The sequence below is a fragment of the Drosophila ficusphila genome, unplaced genomic scaffold (assembly GCF_018152265.1).
Source record: "Drosophila ficusphila isolate 14025-0441.05 unplaced genomic scaffold, ASM1815226v1 contig_414, whole genome shotgun sequence".
In the NCBI taxonomy this organism is placed as follows: Eukaryota; Metazoa; Arthropoda; class Insecta; order Diptera; family Drosophilidae; genus Drosophila; species Drosophila ficusphila.
Genome location: NW_025064328.1, coordinates 18,844,072 through 18,860,625, shown reverse-complemented (window position 1 = coordinate 18,860,625; position 16,554 = coordinate 18,844,072). Strand labels below are relative to the sequence as shown.

Sequence of the window (16,554 nt, the reverse complement as noted above, 5' to 3'; positions counted from 1 at the left end):
TATACTTCAAATTAAATAGTGTTTCCCTTGGATATTTTATTCCGTCATTTTTGTATATACTTACATAGATGGAACAACGAGTATATCTAATAACAGGAAAGGATTTAATTTCTGCCTTCAAATGAATGTGAAATTTCTTTGAGTGCACGAATATCAGCACCGTAACCACTGGTGGCGCTAACGTCTTCATGCCGCGGAGGTCGCTTCGCCATTTGAGCGGTTAGGTCGACGCGTCCATAAATGGCATTTGTTGTTTTTCGTTTGTCCAGCCGAATTGCTCCCCTGATCAGCAAGCAACTTCGCAAGCAACTGGACTGCCTGAACGCGGCTGTGCTAATTGATTGTCACTCAAGTTCAGAGCACAGAGTCGGACATGGTTAATCATGCCATAAAAAATGCGGGCACGTAGCCCAAATAGCTGCAGCTTAAGACTACTTAGCGTCTTGGCCAAATGTAACGATGGCAGGCGCTACACGCCCACAGCAATTGACCTTATCGACAGCATTTGAGGCGGGAGGTGAACCCCTTCGCCCTGCGATCGATGATTGATAGCTTTTCGGAGGGGTGGACTTCGTTACCCTATTACCTTATTTCGGAGATCATCGTGGAAGATGATTAATGCTAGACCCAAAGTTCGGTACAAGCTGTTATAGTAAAGCCAAATTACTACAACGCCCCATAATCAGAGTGCGGATTATGGCGAATGGTAGTAATTTGAATTTACTATAGCAGCTCCAGGGAAACATTCACAAATTTAGTTAAGTGATTATTAGTTTTTGTTACCCCCGCAGACGAATAATGTTTAATATTTTATTAAGTAGCTGCAATTTTTTCTCTTGCGAGACCTTGATCCTTGAGTCAGATTAATGTGGATAATGATTTTGTTACAAAATATACAAGCATTTCAAATTTGTTTGAAGATCTGATACGAAATTTGGTTTATATGTGGGTGTGAAATAAACAAAGTATTTAAAATTGTATTTCTACGTTAACAGTAAAAAATCTACAAATATATGCGTTTTTTAAAATGTTGTAAGAATTTAATTTGTCTTTTACCACAAAGGGTTATAATGAGCCTTAAATTACCTACACAAGTTTGAAAACAGTAATTCAAATGTTTATTTCTATTAATAAAATCAGGGTCAACAGTGTCTAGTTTAACCAATAAGCTCAGCAGAGAATGAAGGGCTGAGAGTACACCTCTAATCTTTCATCTGCGTAGGACTGGATTGTGTTGCACTTGACCAATCACCGCTGCCAACATCATAATTACGAGCACCTCGCATTCTACCTCGGGGTCTTCTTCTGTCCATCCATTCCGCGAAGAAGGGTCTCAAGTGGTCAGCACTCGAGTCCAATGGTACACAGTTCGAAATCGCCGGCCTACGGTTCGTATGCGTATTCGTAGTAGTGGTCGTATTCGTATTTTCGTATTGTTGTTGAGGCTGCGGCGTTACCTTGGGAAAATCCGCGAAGTCATCGGCGTTCCAAGAGCGGTTCAAACTTGAGGCAGCTCCATCAGCTGGCCAACTGGGCTCCATTCCACTCTCACTCTCTGCGGTTTTTGTTTTCAGCTCGGCTTTGGCTTTGGCTTTGGTTTTGGCTTTTGCTTTTACTTGTGTTTTTGCTTTCGATTTCAATGGGACGTCGGCAGCGACGCGACGCCTCAGTTGCGTGCATTTTGCACCTGGAATAAGTCACCTGGGCAGAGCGCCAAAGCTTTGGTCCGCTGGCGTTTGTGGATTTGGCTGTTTCTTTTTCACTTGGTTTTGTTTTTGCCACTGCCACCGCCGCTCTGCTGCGCCGACTGCGACGCGACTGAGACGCCGGAGTCGGTGGTTCGGAGACGAGACCATTCAAAATATAAATAGATGTGCATGTAGGGAAATGCGAATAGTGTTCATAGAAGACCTCAGAGGAGGCACATATCAGCTTCTTTTGTTTTGACGCGCTGTTGGTGGTGCAAGGGATACCAAGCATGAGATCCCTAAGTCTGTTGGTCAGTGTCCAAAGATAAGAAATACAAGAGATACCAAAGTGAATCCTCGAAAGACCTATAGAAATATGTGTGGAACTCTAAAAGACGTTTTAAGTGAAAAAATCAGTGCGAAAAAATACTCACAAACAATTATGGCATTAAAAATTACAAGCTTAATAATCAAAAACTAATTATAATAATACCTAAAGTACAAAATCTACAAAACTAAGCTCAAATTGATCATAACAAAAAGTCAAAGGAAATGCCAAAAAAAACATTGAACTCATATATTATAAAAAAATAAATAAATTGCTATCTTATTTTATCAGTTTATGTTGTGAAATCTGTAATTCATAAGGAATATATTCTCTTATCTAAGCAAAATATCAAATGATTTCACACCTTCATAATCTCCTGTTCAAATAAGTAACCTTCCCAACTTTATTTCCAATAGCTACTCAGCGCCAGCTGCGCGATAATCCTAAGTTTAGCCTACGCCCATCCCCCCGAGGGCGTGTGGAAGAAGAAGCTGACCTGGAAGGAGGATTGGGTCCAGGTATGGAAGACCGTCAAGAAGGAGGCGTGGGAAACCAAGTGGAAGAAGGTTTCGGTTCCAATTTGGAAGGAAGTCAAGGTAAAGCCGTTTGAAGCACTTTCTTCGCAAAGAGGAACTTATGGGAATTTCCAAATTGTTTCTGCAGGTTCCCGTTTGGAAGGAAGAACAGGTTCCCGACTGGAAGATCGTGAAGAAGCCGAAAATCGAGGAGCGAGAGGTTCCCGCCTGGAAGGAGGTCAAGGTGGCCGAATGGAAGAAGATAACAAAACCCATTTGGGTGCCCACCAAGGTGGCCGTCTGGAAGGAGATCCAGGTGCCCATCTGGAAGGAGGTGCAGGTGCCATTCTGGAAGGAAATTCAAGTTCCCGTCTGGAAGGAAGTTCAGGTGGCAGACTGGAAGCAAATGTTTGAGCCCCAATGGGTAGGTGCTACTCACATCAAAGGGAAATATAAGCTAAGTTGGATATTTGAACAGGTGAAAATGGGCATTCCCGGCGAAAAGTTCCTGGGCAAGGATCACGAGGGCTGGGAGTACACCAGCCACGATCTCTGGCGCAAGAAGCTGATCTGGAAGCCCGTGTGGAAGAAGGTCTGGCGCACAGAGAAGAAGCAGGAGTGGAAGACCGAGAAGAAACAGGAGTGGCGCACCGAGAAGAAGCAGGAGTGGAAAACCGAGAAGGTGCAGGAGTGGAAGCAGGACAAGAAGCTGGAGTGGAAGGACGAGTGGATCCAGGTGGGCTTTCAATAATCAGTGTATTAAAAGTGGCTTTATAATTAGGTTTAATGAACTCTTAACAGGTATGGAAGCCCGTGAAGAAGCAGATCTGGATCAAGGAGAAGCGCGAGACCTGGATCGAGGAGAAGGTGCAGATCTGGCGCACCGAGAAGCGACAGGTGTGGGCCACCGAGAAGCGACAAGCGTGGAAGGACGAGTGGCAGTCGGTGAACGTGCCCGTCTGGAAGGAGGTCAAGGTGCAGGAGTGGAAGAAGGTGTGGAAGCCCGTCTGGGAGAAGGTGTGGGTGCCGGTGAGCCACGGCCACGGATGGGATTAGATCGGCGGCATCCGATGGGATCCGTTTGGCCGCCGTTCGGCCAAGCGACAGCACTGATATCTGATAACGATCCCGCTCCGCCACCCACTCGCCCCCCATTCACCCCGCAGATCCCCTTGTGTACACCAACCAACCCGCTGAAATTGTTACATAGACTTAAAGTTGTAAGCCATCCCACTCCCCCTGCATTTTGTAAAAACACACTCATACCTCTCGTTATCCGCATCCGCTGGAATTACCCATCTCCCCTTGCCCCCTCATCGCCGTCTATCTCTCCCAAGTGTACAAATTAGTCATGCGCGCGTTTTTGTCTTTAAGTTATACGAAATTCAATAAAACAACAAAAATTATAATAACATTTGGTATTTTTACATGGGCGAAGTGTAGCAGAGCAGGCCCGCGAAAAAATTGTTTGTAAATACGTACTTAAACTTAATTATAAACCCCTTACGGACCACACTCTCGAATTGATGTACAAAAAGATTTCTTGTTGAGCTGAGCAAAAAAAAAATTACTATAACAAAAATAATAAACATAAACATAAAAACTAAATGCGTTTAATTATGGCTCGGAGGAAATTACCAACTTGGAGCATCTTTGGATGGGATGAATCGTTGCCCCCTCTTAGGGGTGGATAAAGCAATTTCAGTAGTTTCGGCAGTTTCGGCGATGATTCGATGGCCATTACAGCGAAGATGCAACTCATAAAATTCGATGTCGACCCACGACACCCGGAAGTTAGATAAGTGCCGAAAAACCCGAAGAAGTCGGCACCGACGTTCAGCTGGAATTGGCAAAAAGGCCATGAGCCAAAGTCAACAACTGCAAAGGCGATGATGACGATGATGATGTTGATGTTGATGTTGAGTTGCTGGCGATGGCGCTGGCTATGGCGATGGCGATGCCTTTTGCCTAGATGCCAAATAAATCTCAAGGAAGCATCTCCGCGCCAGATAAGCGGCAACAATACCGCCGCCACTTCCTGTTGCCAAGTTGAAGTTGAATGCAGCTGCCCAGCCGCAACTTCGATTCAGATGAGGTTTCAGATGCAGTTTTGGATGCAGTCTCAGTTTAAGTTTCAGTTTCGGTTTCAGTTTCGGTTTTGGCCTCCTCAGCGCCGAAGGGAGTGCGCGGCGATATCGCATCTAACAACTATGGCAATTGCAAGTCAGTCGGTCGGTTACCACATGTTGCTTTAATTGACTCCCCCTCCCCCTCCCCCTGCCCCCCCCCGCTATCGCGCAGTGTGTCTGTGTGCCAAAAAGCGAGGCCCGCATAAGGTTAGCCGAAGCAGAGGAAGCCAACTGCCGCACCGGTTGCAGTTGCAATGGGAGCCTGCGGAGCCGCGCGGATTAGGTAACAGCCGCAAAAAGTTCGAGTTCAAGCAAACATTCCGTTGGCAAATCTCAGCCAGCAGTAGTAGGCCGCCTACTAATGATGTTGCCAGCGATTTTGGCAAATCCCCAATTGACGTGGCCCGCAAATGGGTTTTTGGGGGTGTGGATGCGGCTGACAGACGAAAGATGAGCCGCGATAACTCCGCAGATGCAACATGCTGTTTATGAGCACAATGGCTCGTCTTCGCTCCGGGGATTTCCTTGACTTTCGGTAATTGATTTTCCAGCTTTGCATAACAGAGTTTTCGGGTTCTTTCTCCTTCAGCCGAACAACGAGAGCCTAATTAAGCCAAGGTCGCCAAAGATCTGCTTTCGGTGGCAACAAAGGAAATCAATTGGGTTTCCATTTAAGTCTGAATGCCATTGGCACTTTGTGCGCTGGTCATGCCTTAATTTGTCGCAAGCCAAGAAATCCGTATCAGTGTCTGTAACGCCTGCAAGTGATCGCCAGCAAGCCGTGCTGATTGCTGATGCTCGAACGAGGCCTGAATTGCATTCCGCCTTTATATAACCGCCTAACAAGTGTCATGCAAAGCCGAGACTTACGAGCCCCAAAATGATAACCAAGCAACAACAACCGACACTTAACGCATTCGAGTGAAGCACATAATGGTTGTTGTTTTAATTATTGAAGCAACAGAAACGGCAACATCTCTCGCATTGCACAAGCCTCAAAACCGCGCCGCGGTCGAAACAAAACGTAGCCAGCCACACCGACCGAGTGAAAGAAATTGAAAAAATGTAATAAAATAAATTTCAGCTAACAAAACAAAAATTAAAAAATCAAAACGAGACAAAAACAAAAAGAAAAACTGAAGCTGAAACTAAAACAACGGCAGAGCGACAGAAATATTTGATTGTAATAAATCTTTTGTTTGCGCCCCGCAACGCAGCAACACCCAGCAACGAGCAAAAAGCCAAAAGCAAAAGCAAAAAGCCAAGCAAAGCGGCGAAGAAACATTTCTTGTACAAATAACTAAAAGTAGTGGCTCAGGTTCAAGACGCCAACCGCAGCCGCGGAGCACGTGATGGATGCGGAGCCGGGCCGCGGAGCGTGAAGCTGCCACAGTGGGCACCATCGACTCGGGTTATTGCTCGCCAGGTGCTGTTGACTCTTCCCAGCAGCCGGGATGTGGGTCACAAGAGGCAGGCGACTCGGAGAACTGGAGCAGAGACGCTGTGGCAGTGTCGCTGGGTCCGATCAGGCGACATTAGGCAAGTGCTGGTGTGGCAAGGTCGTTGCCAACACACGGTGGCTGATTAAACGCGGGGAAGCCGTGAATTAGCGCCAGTCCGCTGAGAGAAAAACGAGCAGTGAGGCAACCCAGGCACTAACCAGCCACGAAAGCCATGACGCTGCCGAAATGGCAAACGAGATGTTGCAAACGGGCAGACGTGCGCCGCAACCGAGTACTTGCAACTGCAGGGCCGTTAAAAATGATTAAAGGGCGGCACCGAGATTGCGTTGTCAACGCGCTTGTCCCGTATCTCTAATCTATATAAATGCCATTTTATAGCTGACCCGTCCTCTCTCCAAACAAAAGACTCAGGCAACGAACTCGTTTTGCCAACTTGCAGATGTCCCGAAAGTGCGACTCTGTATTTTTCAATTTATTCAATTTTGATGAATGCTGTGGACTTTGATAAGTTCCGTGCGTATTGTGATAACTACGTTGTTATCGTGCATTATTACGTATTTAACTGACCTGCTATCTGCTAACAGCTAACTTTGTTTTTAACCAAGTTCTTGCTACCTTATAATTCATTTAAATATGAGATTAAGCTAAGCTAAGCTAATAATACAAAGTTTTCATTATAGAAAGACACATAATGTTTTTTACCTCATTCTTTTTAAAGCTAGTTTCAACTACGTTGAATAACAACTTTTGATTATGTTTGATTAGGTTTTTGTTTACAGAGCTGCAAACATATAAAACTATGTATCTTTAAGTGAAAGCGCATAAAAGTAATCTTTTTTATGGGCAGCCAATTAACACCTCATAAAAACTTTCAAGATCTTCTACCATAAATTTGAGTGCGTTCACCCTTTTACGCTCAATCATTGATTAATGTTGTTTGTGTTATGCTTTATCAACTTGTGATTTTTCCCAACTTCCCAGTGTGTGTACTGAGCCCATGCAAATTATGCCATAGTGCTCTTTGTGGCCCAGTTGTTCCACCTGCTGCCACGCCCCCATTAGCCAAATGTTGGCCACGCTCCGCGCTCAACGCTCAACGCTTGAAGCTCCAGTGTTTGCTGGCTTTTGGCTTGCATCGGCTGCTTCCAGCGGCTATTCAAATGCAAACGACTTGATTGTCAAACATTGTTATTACTTCTGCTCTGTTTTTATTTTATTTTCTCTCCCCATTCAGCTTCGCCTGTTCAGCCCGTCCAGCCCGTCCGCCCCCTTGGATAATTTATGGCGGAGCTCCAAGACAACTGCAGTTTACGACTTCCCCAGAGTTCTACGACTGATACGCTAAATGATCAATATTTGATGGGAGTATTTGTCATGTTTCCATCGCCAGTAGCTCGCCGGCCATTTAGCGCTTAAACGCTCGGCTCCCCCGCGCCCTCCCCCGTCCCCTGTCCCCTTTAAATGTTGAAATTTCTGTTATGCAGCGCGTCGCCGCAGCGAAGACAATGCACAATTGTTGGATGTGTTGGGCGCCAATCGCAATTGTTTGCGAATAATTTTCTTTTTTTTTCTTTCAGCCTAACTACCGACCACATCCACATGGTTTTATCGGGAAGGCGTATACATGGGGGCATGGCAGCTTGGATTTATATTTAATGAGCCACATTTAGTTGAAAATCATCGGATTTTGCAACAATTAATTATATTACGCAAGACTCTGCCAGTCGGAGAGTGTGAATTGTAAGAGGCTTTTGATTGAATTGGGCAATCAGCGCAAGCCTTGGTATGCAAATAGTGATGATGATGACCGAAACTGAGTCTTGGGTAACTTCTGCAAATCTGGAACTGCAGGTGTCGCTGCTACTGAGCATTTGGCATGGCCAACTGCAGTGTTTGCACCAGCACTTGTTCTTTGCAGAGAGCTTAGCTTGCAGCCGCTAACTGGATGTGCAAATCCCAAGTGCTGCCTCCGATGGCCAAATATTTGAGTGCAAACAAGGCGGCGGGAAAGGCTGGTGTTTGTTGTCCCAAATTTGCGCCAGGGAAGTGAACATGCCACTAATGTCAAATGAAAGGGAGACCCTCTTGAAAATGATTGCAAAAAATCACTTTGAAAATCATTTTGGCTTAGCTTCAGTTTCCAATAAAAAATATACAAATTAAAAAAAAATTGTAAGGCCTAACAAAACCAGTTGGTAACTAACTTTATGTACTGATTAAACTTAACATTTATTTGCAGATTACAAATATTTTTGAGATGTGGATAAACCAAAAGAAATAGAATATTTGCCTCTTTTTTTTAAATGTTGTTTTCCAGTGCAAACAAATAACCAGTGCCCAAAAGTAGGTAACAAAAATATAGCTCCTGAAAATAAAGATAAAAACTGCAGCGCTCTTTTAAGCTCAACTATTATAAATTCAATTTGTATGCCCACCAGTAGAAATCAGCTGCAAGAAGTCGTTTGGTTTTATCCAACATAAATTGGCATTTATTTAGTTTTAATTGGTTTCTGTTTGACTTGTATGACACTGAAACTGGAAACTGACAAATGTTTTCTTTTGCTTGTCGGGCATGCAATGTGATCGAGTTTTGGGTGAGGATTACCAATTGGTTCCACATGGAAAGATGGCTCCACCCAGCATGCCGATGCTTGTCAATTCAATACATTCAATATTTAATATAGGTAATATATGCTTGCTTTCGTAATTGTAATTAGTAATACACATATTTGTAGTATTCAATTTGGGGTTTACCATATAATGCCGCGCTTAATGATTACGAATGTTTCCACTTGGGTATTGATTCTCTCTTAATTTCGTATAATATTCGTTCTGCTAAGAAGGAGCGAGTGATTAGTATAAATGCGTTTTAAACTGCTTGACCCATTTGGTTACAGAATTCAAATGTGTGCTGATCGTGCTTAGTTTCTCTCGATTTCGAGCCTGACGTGCGTTGAAGTTGAATGTCCTTTTGTGTACGAGTGTGTGGTGGTGTCTGACCCACTTATTAATGTTTTTTCGGGAGTTAAATTTTGATTAATGCGTTTTATGTAAAGTTAGGTAAAAAATTAGCTGTATATGTTTGTATATGCATGTACGCTTATCGCTTAAATAATTACAAGTATGTAGCGACGTTCAATAAATGCAAAAGTGAAATTTCGTCATAATCCTTTGACAATGAAGCAACTCAAAAAGCTTTGGAATCTGCTTGAGTTGAATATTCATGCATAATATATTAGTATGAAAATGGATTATGCTGTGTCGATAATATTGTATTTATCCTAAGTTATTTAATTTTCAAACCGCTTGTTTAGTTATTCGTTTCTTTTTTTTTTGAATGCCAAAAGTTTTTTGTTTTGATTTTGATTTGCCGAAAAGTTTATAATTATCATAAGGGTAATTAAAATCTGTTTTGTTCGTTACAATTTCTGAAATCCAACGTTATTTTGACTCTAGAGTATTGCTTGCTATTTTAATTACTTGAAAATTTGTAGGTGTTTCCATTTCCTTTCCTTTTATTGATTAAATGCCGTTTCCTTTACTATACACTACTTAATATTTGTAGTTCGTTCGCCATGAAAATTTGTAGTACACTCATATAGGTAAGCAATCTTAGTTTTCTCACAACACTACATTTATATATACGTATATATATCTATATAAAACTGTATAGTCTAGATAGGAGTGATTATTTGTTTGGATAGGTTAGCTTGAACTAAAGAGAGTGGAATAAAATCATAAATCTAACAAAAAACTCTAAAGGTGCTTTTGTTTTCCATTAGTTAAATGCAGTAAATGATGTGCCCAAGGTCGAGGATCAAAATATAATTGTGATCCCATGGCAGTGCCCTGCTGAAGCCTCAAGGAGCTGCTTCGGAAATGCTTCGCTATTTCTATTTGTTGAGCAAAATACTGGATATTCTTGTCACTCCTGCATATTGGCCTCACTCTGCAAAACTTGGGTTGATCCGATTTCGATTCAGCTTGCATTAGTCAGTCTTTGTAGTGTTGGTGGTATCTCCAAGGATTTTCTGGGCGCAATGGGCGGAACCCAAAACCAATTGATTAAACGAAAACAAAAAAAACGAAAACAAAACGCAAGATGTTTTAAATAAAATCAAAATCATATATTTAAAAACTTACGAACTAAAAACTTAAAGTAGATCAAATAAAGTGAAGTAAACAATTTCGTTTTCTTAAAGCTTCAAATGCGTATTACTCATGTTCAAAACGGTATATATCAGAATTGGTTTAAATAAATCGTGCAAGTGTGTATCAGTGTGGGACTTGAGAGTCCTGGGGCTCTTGTATAATACATTCAAATGTTGTGGCTGCGATTTGTGCATTGAACAGCTTTCGATTTGTTCTGTTGGAAGCGCATTTTCGAAATAGAAATTAAAATTAAGTTTAAATAAGACAGTTGCGTGTCTATAAATAAAGAATAAAGCGAACACAGAATACAATTACTGACTTACAAAGTTCTACAAATTAACAATCATCACAAGTCAACGCAAAACGCAAACGAAAATCCAAATGTGCGCTGTCCATACAAAGTACAAAATGTATAGGAGAAGTATACAATTCTTTTATGTTATGACTAAATATATCGAGTTAATATTATGACTTTGACTTAGGCTAGGCAAAGGATGAGTTTGCTGCTCCTGGCATAGATGGCAAAAGTTTACACAAACAGATTCGAAATCAATCATTCTTTACACACAAGAATTCGTCTTAGTTACTGTTCCTCTGATATTTCGGTAAACACCGCTTAAAACTAAAATACATTATCAGAAATTAGATTCAAATATCCGTTCGCGAATACATCAGTATGTTTTTTGCGATTCTTTTCTCGTTTTTCTTGGGTGTTTTATCTGTCGTATAACCTTTAGTAATTTCCTTTAGTATTTTCTGCACACACTTATAGTAGTTATTCATATATGAACGTATTTATATATTTTATGTATGTTTGGTTTGCTGCTTGCATAGACAATATAAATATTTTTCTTGAAATTTGCATTCTTTTCCTTTTGCGTTATAATTACTTGAAGTAGTTGAATAATTGTATGTGTATATGCGGTATATAACTCCCCCTTTCTTCCTGTGTGTGGATGATCTGTCTGTGTACGATCTTGTGTGTCATTCAACTTCCACGCACCTCCAGCACTTAAAACACTAAGCTAAAATGCCACGCCCATCGCCGAAGGAGGGGGCTTACAAATTACACTGCCATAGTATCGTAGGCTGTGAATCCTGCGCCATTTGTTTGTTGGAGTTGGAGTTGTTTTGGGCCGGTTTCGTTTCTGCACATGAAAGGATATAGGGATTAGTTAAATTTATTGATATTGGGCATTAAATATTAGGTTTATGCTGCAACCAAAGCATTGCAAGAAAACGAGATGGGATCTTCGGAGGGATCTTTCTGGGTTTTCTTTGGTTTCGAAGTAATACCCTGGATCCAATCTCGCCTTGGTGGCCGTGTCTTTTTGTTCTGTTCGTGGCTAAACAATGTTTTCTTCTGGAAATTTCATTTTTGGCAAGCTGAGGCCAAGCGCAAAGCTGCAATAAACTGTTAATACGAGTACTTATGGAAACACTTGAGTATTTTGTGATAGACAGATATGTTACAGGGTCTGCTTATCATGTGGAGTATTTATCAAAAGAATTTCAAAACATTCAACTGTGATTTGCTTTCAAACCAAAATCCAAAATAAAAACAATTGAAGACAAAACCAAAACAATTCGAACCGAAACACGAACCAGAACTCAAGTCGGGTTATACATAGATGTTAAGATTGGATGCACTTTCAGTTAGTATTAGTGGGCATGCAGGATATTAGTGATTAGTCACGATTCTTAAGGGACTTAATTAGGACTTACAAATGTCGTCGACTATTGTCAGCGATCAAATTCATTCACATTTAGGGTAATATACGTAAGTAAATGAAGAAAAGGAAGATTAATTGATTGCGGTTAGTGAAGGGATAATTGCATCAGAACTACATTGACTTCTGTGCAACTGTTTCAACAACTGGTGATTGATTTCGTGTGATTGAGCTGTGATTATCTAGTGTGGGATCCTTCGTCTGGTCTTACCTTTCAATCAGTTTACGCATTTCTTCGGTGGTGCGCTGATCTTTCGGTTGTGGGGACCGCTTCACTGCTGCGAGTTCAGCATTTGGGGTTCAAAATATTGCAAAGAAATTGGTTTGTGTTGCCCCAACCGATAGAGTAGGGTAATATACAAATTTAATAAAGTTCCATAAAAGAAAACAGAAAGAAAAATTCGGAATGGATATGAAATCATAAAAACAAAATAAGCTTAGGTCTAAAAAATATAAATTCGGCGTAACTTCGTGCAGATACCCTTAAAAATGGTGCTGAGCCCTCTTGTCTTACTTATTGGGATCTCTAAAAGATCCACCCATGCAGATTTCAGGTGACAAAAATTCGAGTAAACCCATGATTAGTTACAAACATAAAACATTGAAATGCAAACGATGTGCTCCATGAAGTGAAATGAAATGTAAAATGTGCAAAAGAGTCGTGTCTTAAAAATTAATTTATAAAACTTAATACCAAAACCAAAAATAGTAATAACGTAAAAAAAATATTACATTTAAAACGTTGATGTTTTCATAAAATTTAGCAAAACACAGCATGAATATTCACTGATGAACGAGAAAAAAAAATTCTCTGACAAATGCAGGGACTTTTTGATGGCAATGACGAAGGTACAATGATCGCTGGATATATCTTAATCAATATAATAAGTTGATTATGGAGAGAAGGGCGAGGGGCTTGTGAGGAATCGAAGAATGAGGGTTGATCAGTTTTCGAGAGATGATTGTGATAATCACACTAACTAAATCAACTTCGGCTTAGATCACTCACCCTCATTGGAATCTTCTGATTAATATATACACAAAATTTGGAAAAGAGAGAATTAAAAAAAGATGGCGAATTGATATTGTTAAAATTATACCAATCTCTCAATTGTTACGGCGAACTTTTTATGTATTTAATGGAATACACATTTCTAACTTTCATGTATCATTGGCATTACTGAAATCCCGACTTACCGCCATAGTTTCCGCGTGGTCCATGGTCGCGATCGCACTCTGCCTCTGAGATCTCGTTGCTCTCCTTGGAGTCGTTGAATGAGGAGTTGCTCATATCATGGTTACGTGGTGGTGGTGGTGGAGGCTCGGGCGATCCGTTGCCAGGATTGCGAGCAGAGCCTAAGGATTAATAATTTTTTTCCATTATTTATATAATATATATATTTTTTTTATCTTTTCTATGACAGCTTTATGATAGAGTTATCTGATTTTGATAAAATTTAATCCGAAGTTCAATAGTAGTTAGAAAACACCATCTGGAAGAAATCAAGTCGATTCGATATTTTGACCTCTTGTCCGGGAGCTATCCAATATAGTCGCACGATCCGGCCCGTTCCGACTTATATACTGCGTTCAATAACTACACAACTTTTCGTAAAGTTTCAGCAAGATAGTTTTAAAACTGAGAGACTTGTTTACATAGAAACCGACAGGAGGACAGACGGACAGAGGGACGTACAGATTTCGATTCAGATGGTGATGCTGATCAAGAATATATATACTTTATCGGGTCTGAGGTGTCTCCTTCACTGCGTTGCAAACTTCTGACTGAAATTATAATACCCTTTGGCTCTGCAAGGGTATAAAAATGTTTGCTTTGAAGTAAATAATAATATTTATTTTTAGGGAACCTAATATTTCTTAATGTCACAGATATATAATACATACGTCGATAAATTTCAGGGTTTTCGTTTTGAAACCAACCCAATAAATTCTAGTTTAAGTTTTTGAGCAGTAGATAAGTCCTACTAAAGTGTTACGATTTTAAAGATGGTTGATTTGTAACTGTTGATGTTTTTGTGTTTTTAAAACAAAATATTCTGTTCCCCCCTAAATTTAATAATATCTCTGTGTGATTGTTTTTCACTCACCGATGCTGCGTCGTCCCATGGAACCTCGAGAACCGTAGTGGTCGTAGGGCTGTCCGTAGGGACCTCCGTACTGGGAGCCGTACTGATCCTCCTCCGGAGCGCAGTTGGCGGGATCATCGTACTCGGGTCCGGGTCCGGAGTAAAGGCTGCCGCCTTGCGAGTTGACGCGGGTGTATCGGCGCTGTGAGAGAAAGTAATGCATCAAATAACCAACTACATATAATTTATAAGCCTTTGTACTAACATATTGATCCTCCTCAGCGCAGTTGGCGGGATCATCGTACTCGGGAGCAGGCGTGTAGATGGAGGACTGTCCACCCTGGCTGTTCTTGCGCTGATAGCGATTGGCACGTGGCATCGACTGCGATCCGGAGCGGGAGTGGACGTGTCCTGGGTGTCCTGGCGGGAGCATGGTGCCCGCGTGTCCGGGAACTGGGCCTGCGTGTCCGTTCTGGTGCGGGAAGGTCTGGAAGTTCATGGCCTTGGTGGGGTCCATTTCCTCGCGGAAGCCGAGCAGGTGGAACGTGGCATAGGGGCAGATCTCGTCTTCCATGCCTTGCGGGAAAATAATTCGATTAGCTTGTGTTTGTGCTTTGGTTATCAAGTGTGGTATGAGTGGCTTTGGTTTAGTGTTTTAGTATGATGCGATGATACCTGTTACTCGTTTCTTTACCCTTACCAAGTTATTACTTACTAGATGGTTAGCTCGAATTAGCTGGATGCGACCAGGAGTTAGACTATTGGTTAGTGCGGGTAAAGTAACTTAAAGTACGTTAATATTGCAGGGAATCAATTTTGAAGGATACAAAGAAATTACAAACAGCTTAAATTAAATTACAACAAAATAAAAGATAAAATAATATTGTTTGCATTTTCATAATTTAACTTAAAGGGTTAAGTAAAACTAAAAGTTACTTATTTTGCTTATGATAAATAGAAGAAGAAATGATTGCAATAAGAAATTCACTGATAAGGTTGGGTTGTGAGGTTAGTGGGGATTTTTAAAGGGAATAATGAACTTAAATCCAAGGAAGGGAGTGGCTGCTCCTCTCCGTTTCGCCTACCTGGATGCCTGTAATGGCACTCGGCATTGCCGTGGGCGTGGCCATAATGGTTGCCGTGCATCGGCACTGGTGGGGCCTTCAGCTCCTCGTAGAGATTGGGATTACGTCGGGGATCCCAGGTCGAGTGGTTCGAACGCAGACCACCGCGGCCTGAAGATTCGATTTTGGTGTGGTGATTGAGGGTGTTGTGTGGATGGATTCGGTTCGTGTGTGATATTTTTCAATTTCCAATTTCGTACAACATCAAAGATAAGTCAACGGAAATCATAATCGAATTGAAGCAACCGAGGAGGTGCGGGATTTGGAGTTGGTGCATGGGAGGCAAGAGGATTAAACGATAAGTATAATTTCGATTTAAGCTGGGGAAATCCCAAACAAAATAGGCAACAAAATACGTCTCTAAATTCACGACAACATTTATAGTTCTTTTCATGCCAGGAATGGGAATTGGGAACATCGGACAAACGGAAAAAAAGCGGCTTAAAAAAGCAACACTAAGAATTTTTTGGGTCCGGAAAAGCTTGGCACGAGTGATTGTGTGGAATATAGGGCAGATGACTACCTCTCAGTGTATGCAAATGCAACGCAAAATACTTTTCGTGTGTTTTTTTTCGTTCGCAAAGTAAATGGAAGAAAGAACTAAGCCCCGGGCGATGAACGGGAATCGAGGGAAGCCCTCGACCCCGGACATGGACCCTCGGCATTAATAAATGTTGCATTGGAAATTTAGATGCTTACTTATGACTGTACCTCGCTTAATCCTGTCGCAGGTGTTGTAGTTGGATCCCGGGACGGGGGGCAGCTTCCGGTTGGGGGGTGCGATGTAGCCGAGCTCATCCCGCAGGTCCGGACGGCGCTTGTCCAAGGTGGCGCCAGGTCCCATTGTCTGATTGTAAACTACATCGTCTAGAATTAATATATGATATCGCCAACTCAATATTGAAACACTGAAGATGCTTTTCCTTCATTATATGCTGCTCGCATTCAATCAACTCGCATACTTTACTTCTGTTTTCGATCTCGACTTGTTCCGTCACTCGTTACTGGATTCAACAATTAATTTTTTTGGTTTTTTCTTTGTTTGTTTTTGGTGCGGCATGTCAACACACTAAATGTGCTAATTAGTAGCTCAAAAATACAAGTTACAATTGCGAAAAAGATTCCAAAAGAGGTTACGTGAAGTGTTTTGGTTTTTGTTTTCGATTTTAAAATATACCAACTGGTCAACGATTACGGTTACGATTGTCAACAATGATATGAAATGAGCGATGATTTCAATTTTGGATTTTACTCGACTTTACTCAAGCATCGATCAAGGATCTCGATGGTGGTTTCAAAAAGCATCTTAGTTTTTGGTTGTACATAAAGGGGGGGTAA

The 16,554-nt window shown here is 41.5% G+C and overlaps 2 protein-coding genes across 51 annotated transcripts in view; one reads left to right on the top strand and one right to left on the bottom strand.

Annotated features, from left to right (window-relative positions):
* Positions 1 to 1,906: 1,906 nt before the first annotated feature.
* LOC108094235 (golgin subfamily A member 6-like protein 22) lies at positions 1,907 to 3,943 on the top strand. The gene is made up of 5 exons (XM_017194693.1): positions 1,907 to 1,999; positions 2,433 to 2,612; positions 2,680 to 2,955; positions 3,010 to 3,267; positions 3,333 to 3,943. The coding sequence occupies exons 1-5, from the start codon at positions 1,979 to 1,981 to the stop codon at positions 3,585 to 3,587; spliced, it is 990 nt and encodes a 329-aa protein (XP_017050182.1). The 5' UTR covers positions 1,907 to 1,978; the 3' UTR covers positions 3,588 to 3,943.
* Positions 3,944 to 8,584: 4,641 nt separating this feature from the next.
* Positions 8,585 to 16,554, bottom strand: part of LOC108094287 (Down syndrome cell adhesion molecule-like protein Dscam2) — a 73,777-nt gene continuing 65,807 nt past the window's right edge. For 26 of the 50 annotated variants that reach the window (XM_043208092.1, XM_043208106.1, XM_043208082.1 and 23 more), the window contains exons 18-24: positions 15,928 to 16,083; positions 15,178 to 15,327; positions 14,358 to 14,668; positions 14,114 to 14,294; positions 13,203 to 13,361; positions 12,217 to 12,283; positions 8,585 to 11,423 (exon numbers count right to left, since the gene is read on the bottom strand). In XM_043208092.1, the coding sequence (XP_043064027.1) occupies positions 11,342 to 11,423; positions 12,217 to 12,283; positions 13,203 to 13,361; positions 14,114 to 14,294; positions 14,358 to 14,668; positions 15,178 to 15,327; positions 15,928 to 16,083 (1,106 nt within the window). In that variant the 3' untranslated portion in view covers positions 8,585 to 11,341. Of the gene's footprint in view, positions 11,424 to 12,216; positions 12,284 to 13,202; positions 13,362 to 14,113; positions 14,295 to 14,357; positions 14,669 to 15,177; positions 15,328 to 15,915; positions 16,084 to 16,554 lie in introns of all 50 variants that reach the window. The other 24 variants (XM_043208072.1, XM_043208066.1, XM_043208073.1 and 21 more) reach the window with 2 other exon arrangements.

Bases quoted from the DNA above. Each gene is read 5' to 3' on its own strand.
- LOC108094235 (XM_017194693.1), top strand. From the start codon at position 1,979: ATGAGATCCCTAAGTCTGTTG. The intron at 2,000-2,432 runs GTCAGTGTCCAA...TATTTCCAATAG, and splicing joins TGAGATCCCTAAGTCTGTTG to CTACTCAGCGCCAGCTGCGC. The intron at 2,956-3,009 runs GTAGGTGCTACT...ATATTTGAACAG, and splicing joins AAATGTTTGAGCCCCAATGG to GTGAAAATGGGCATTCCCGG.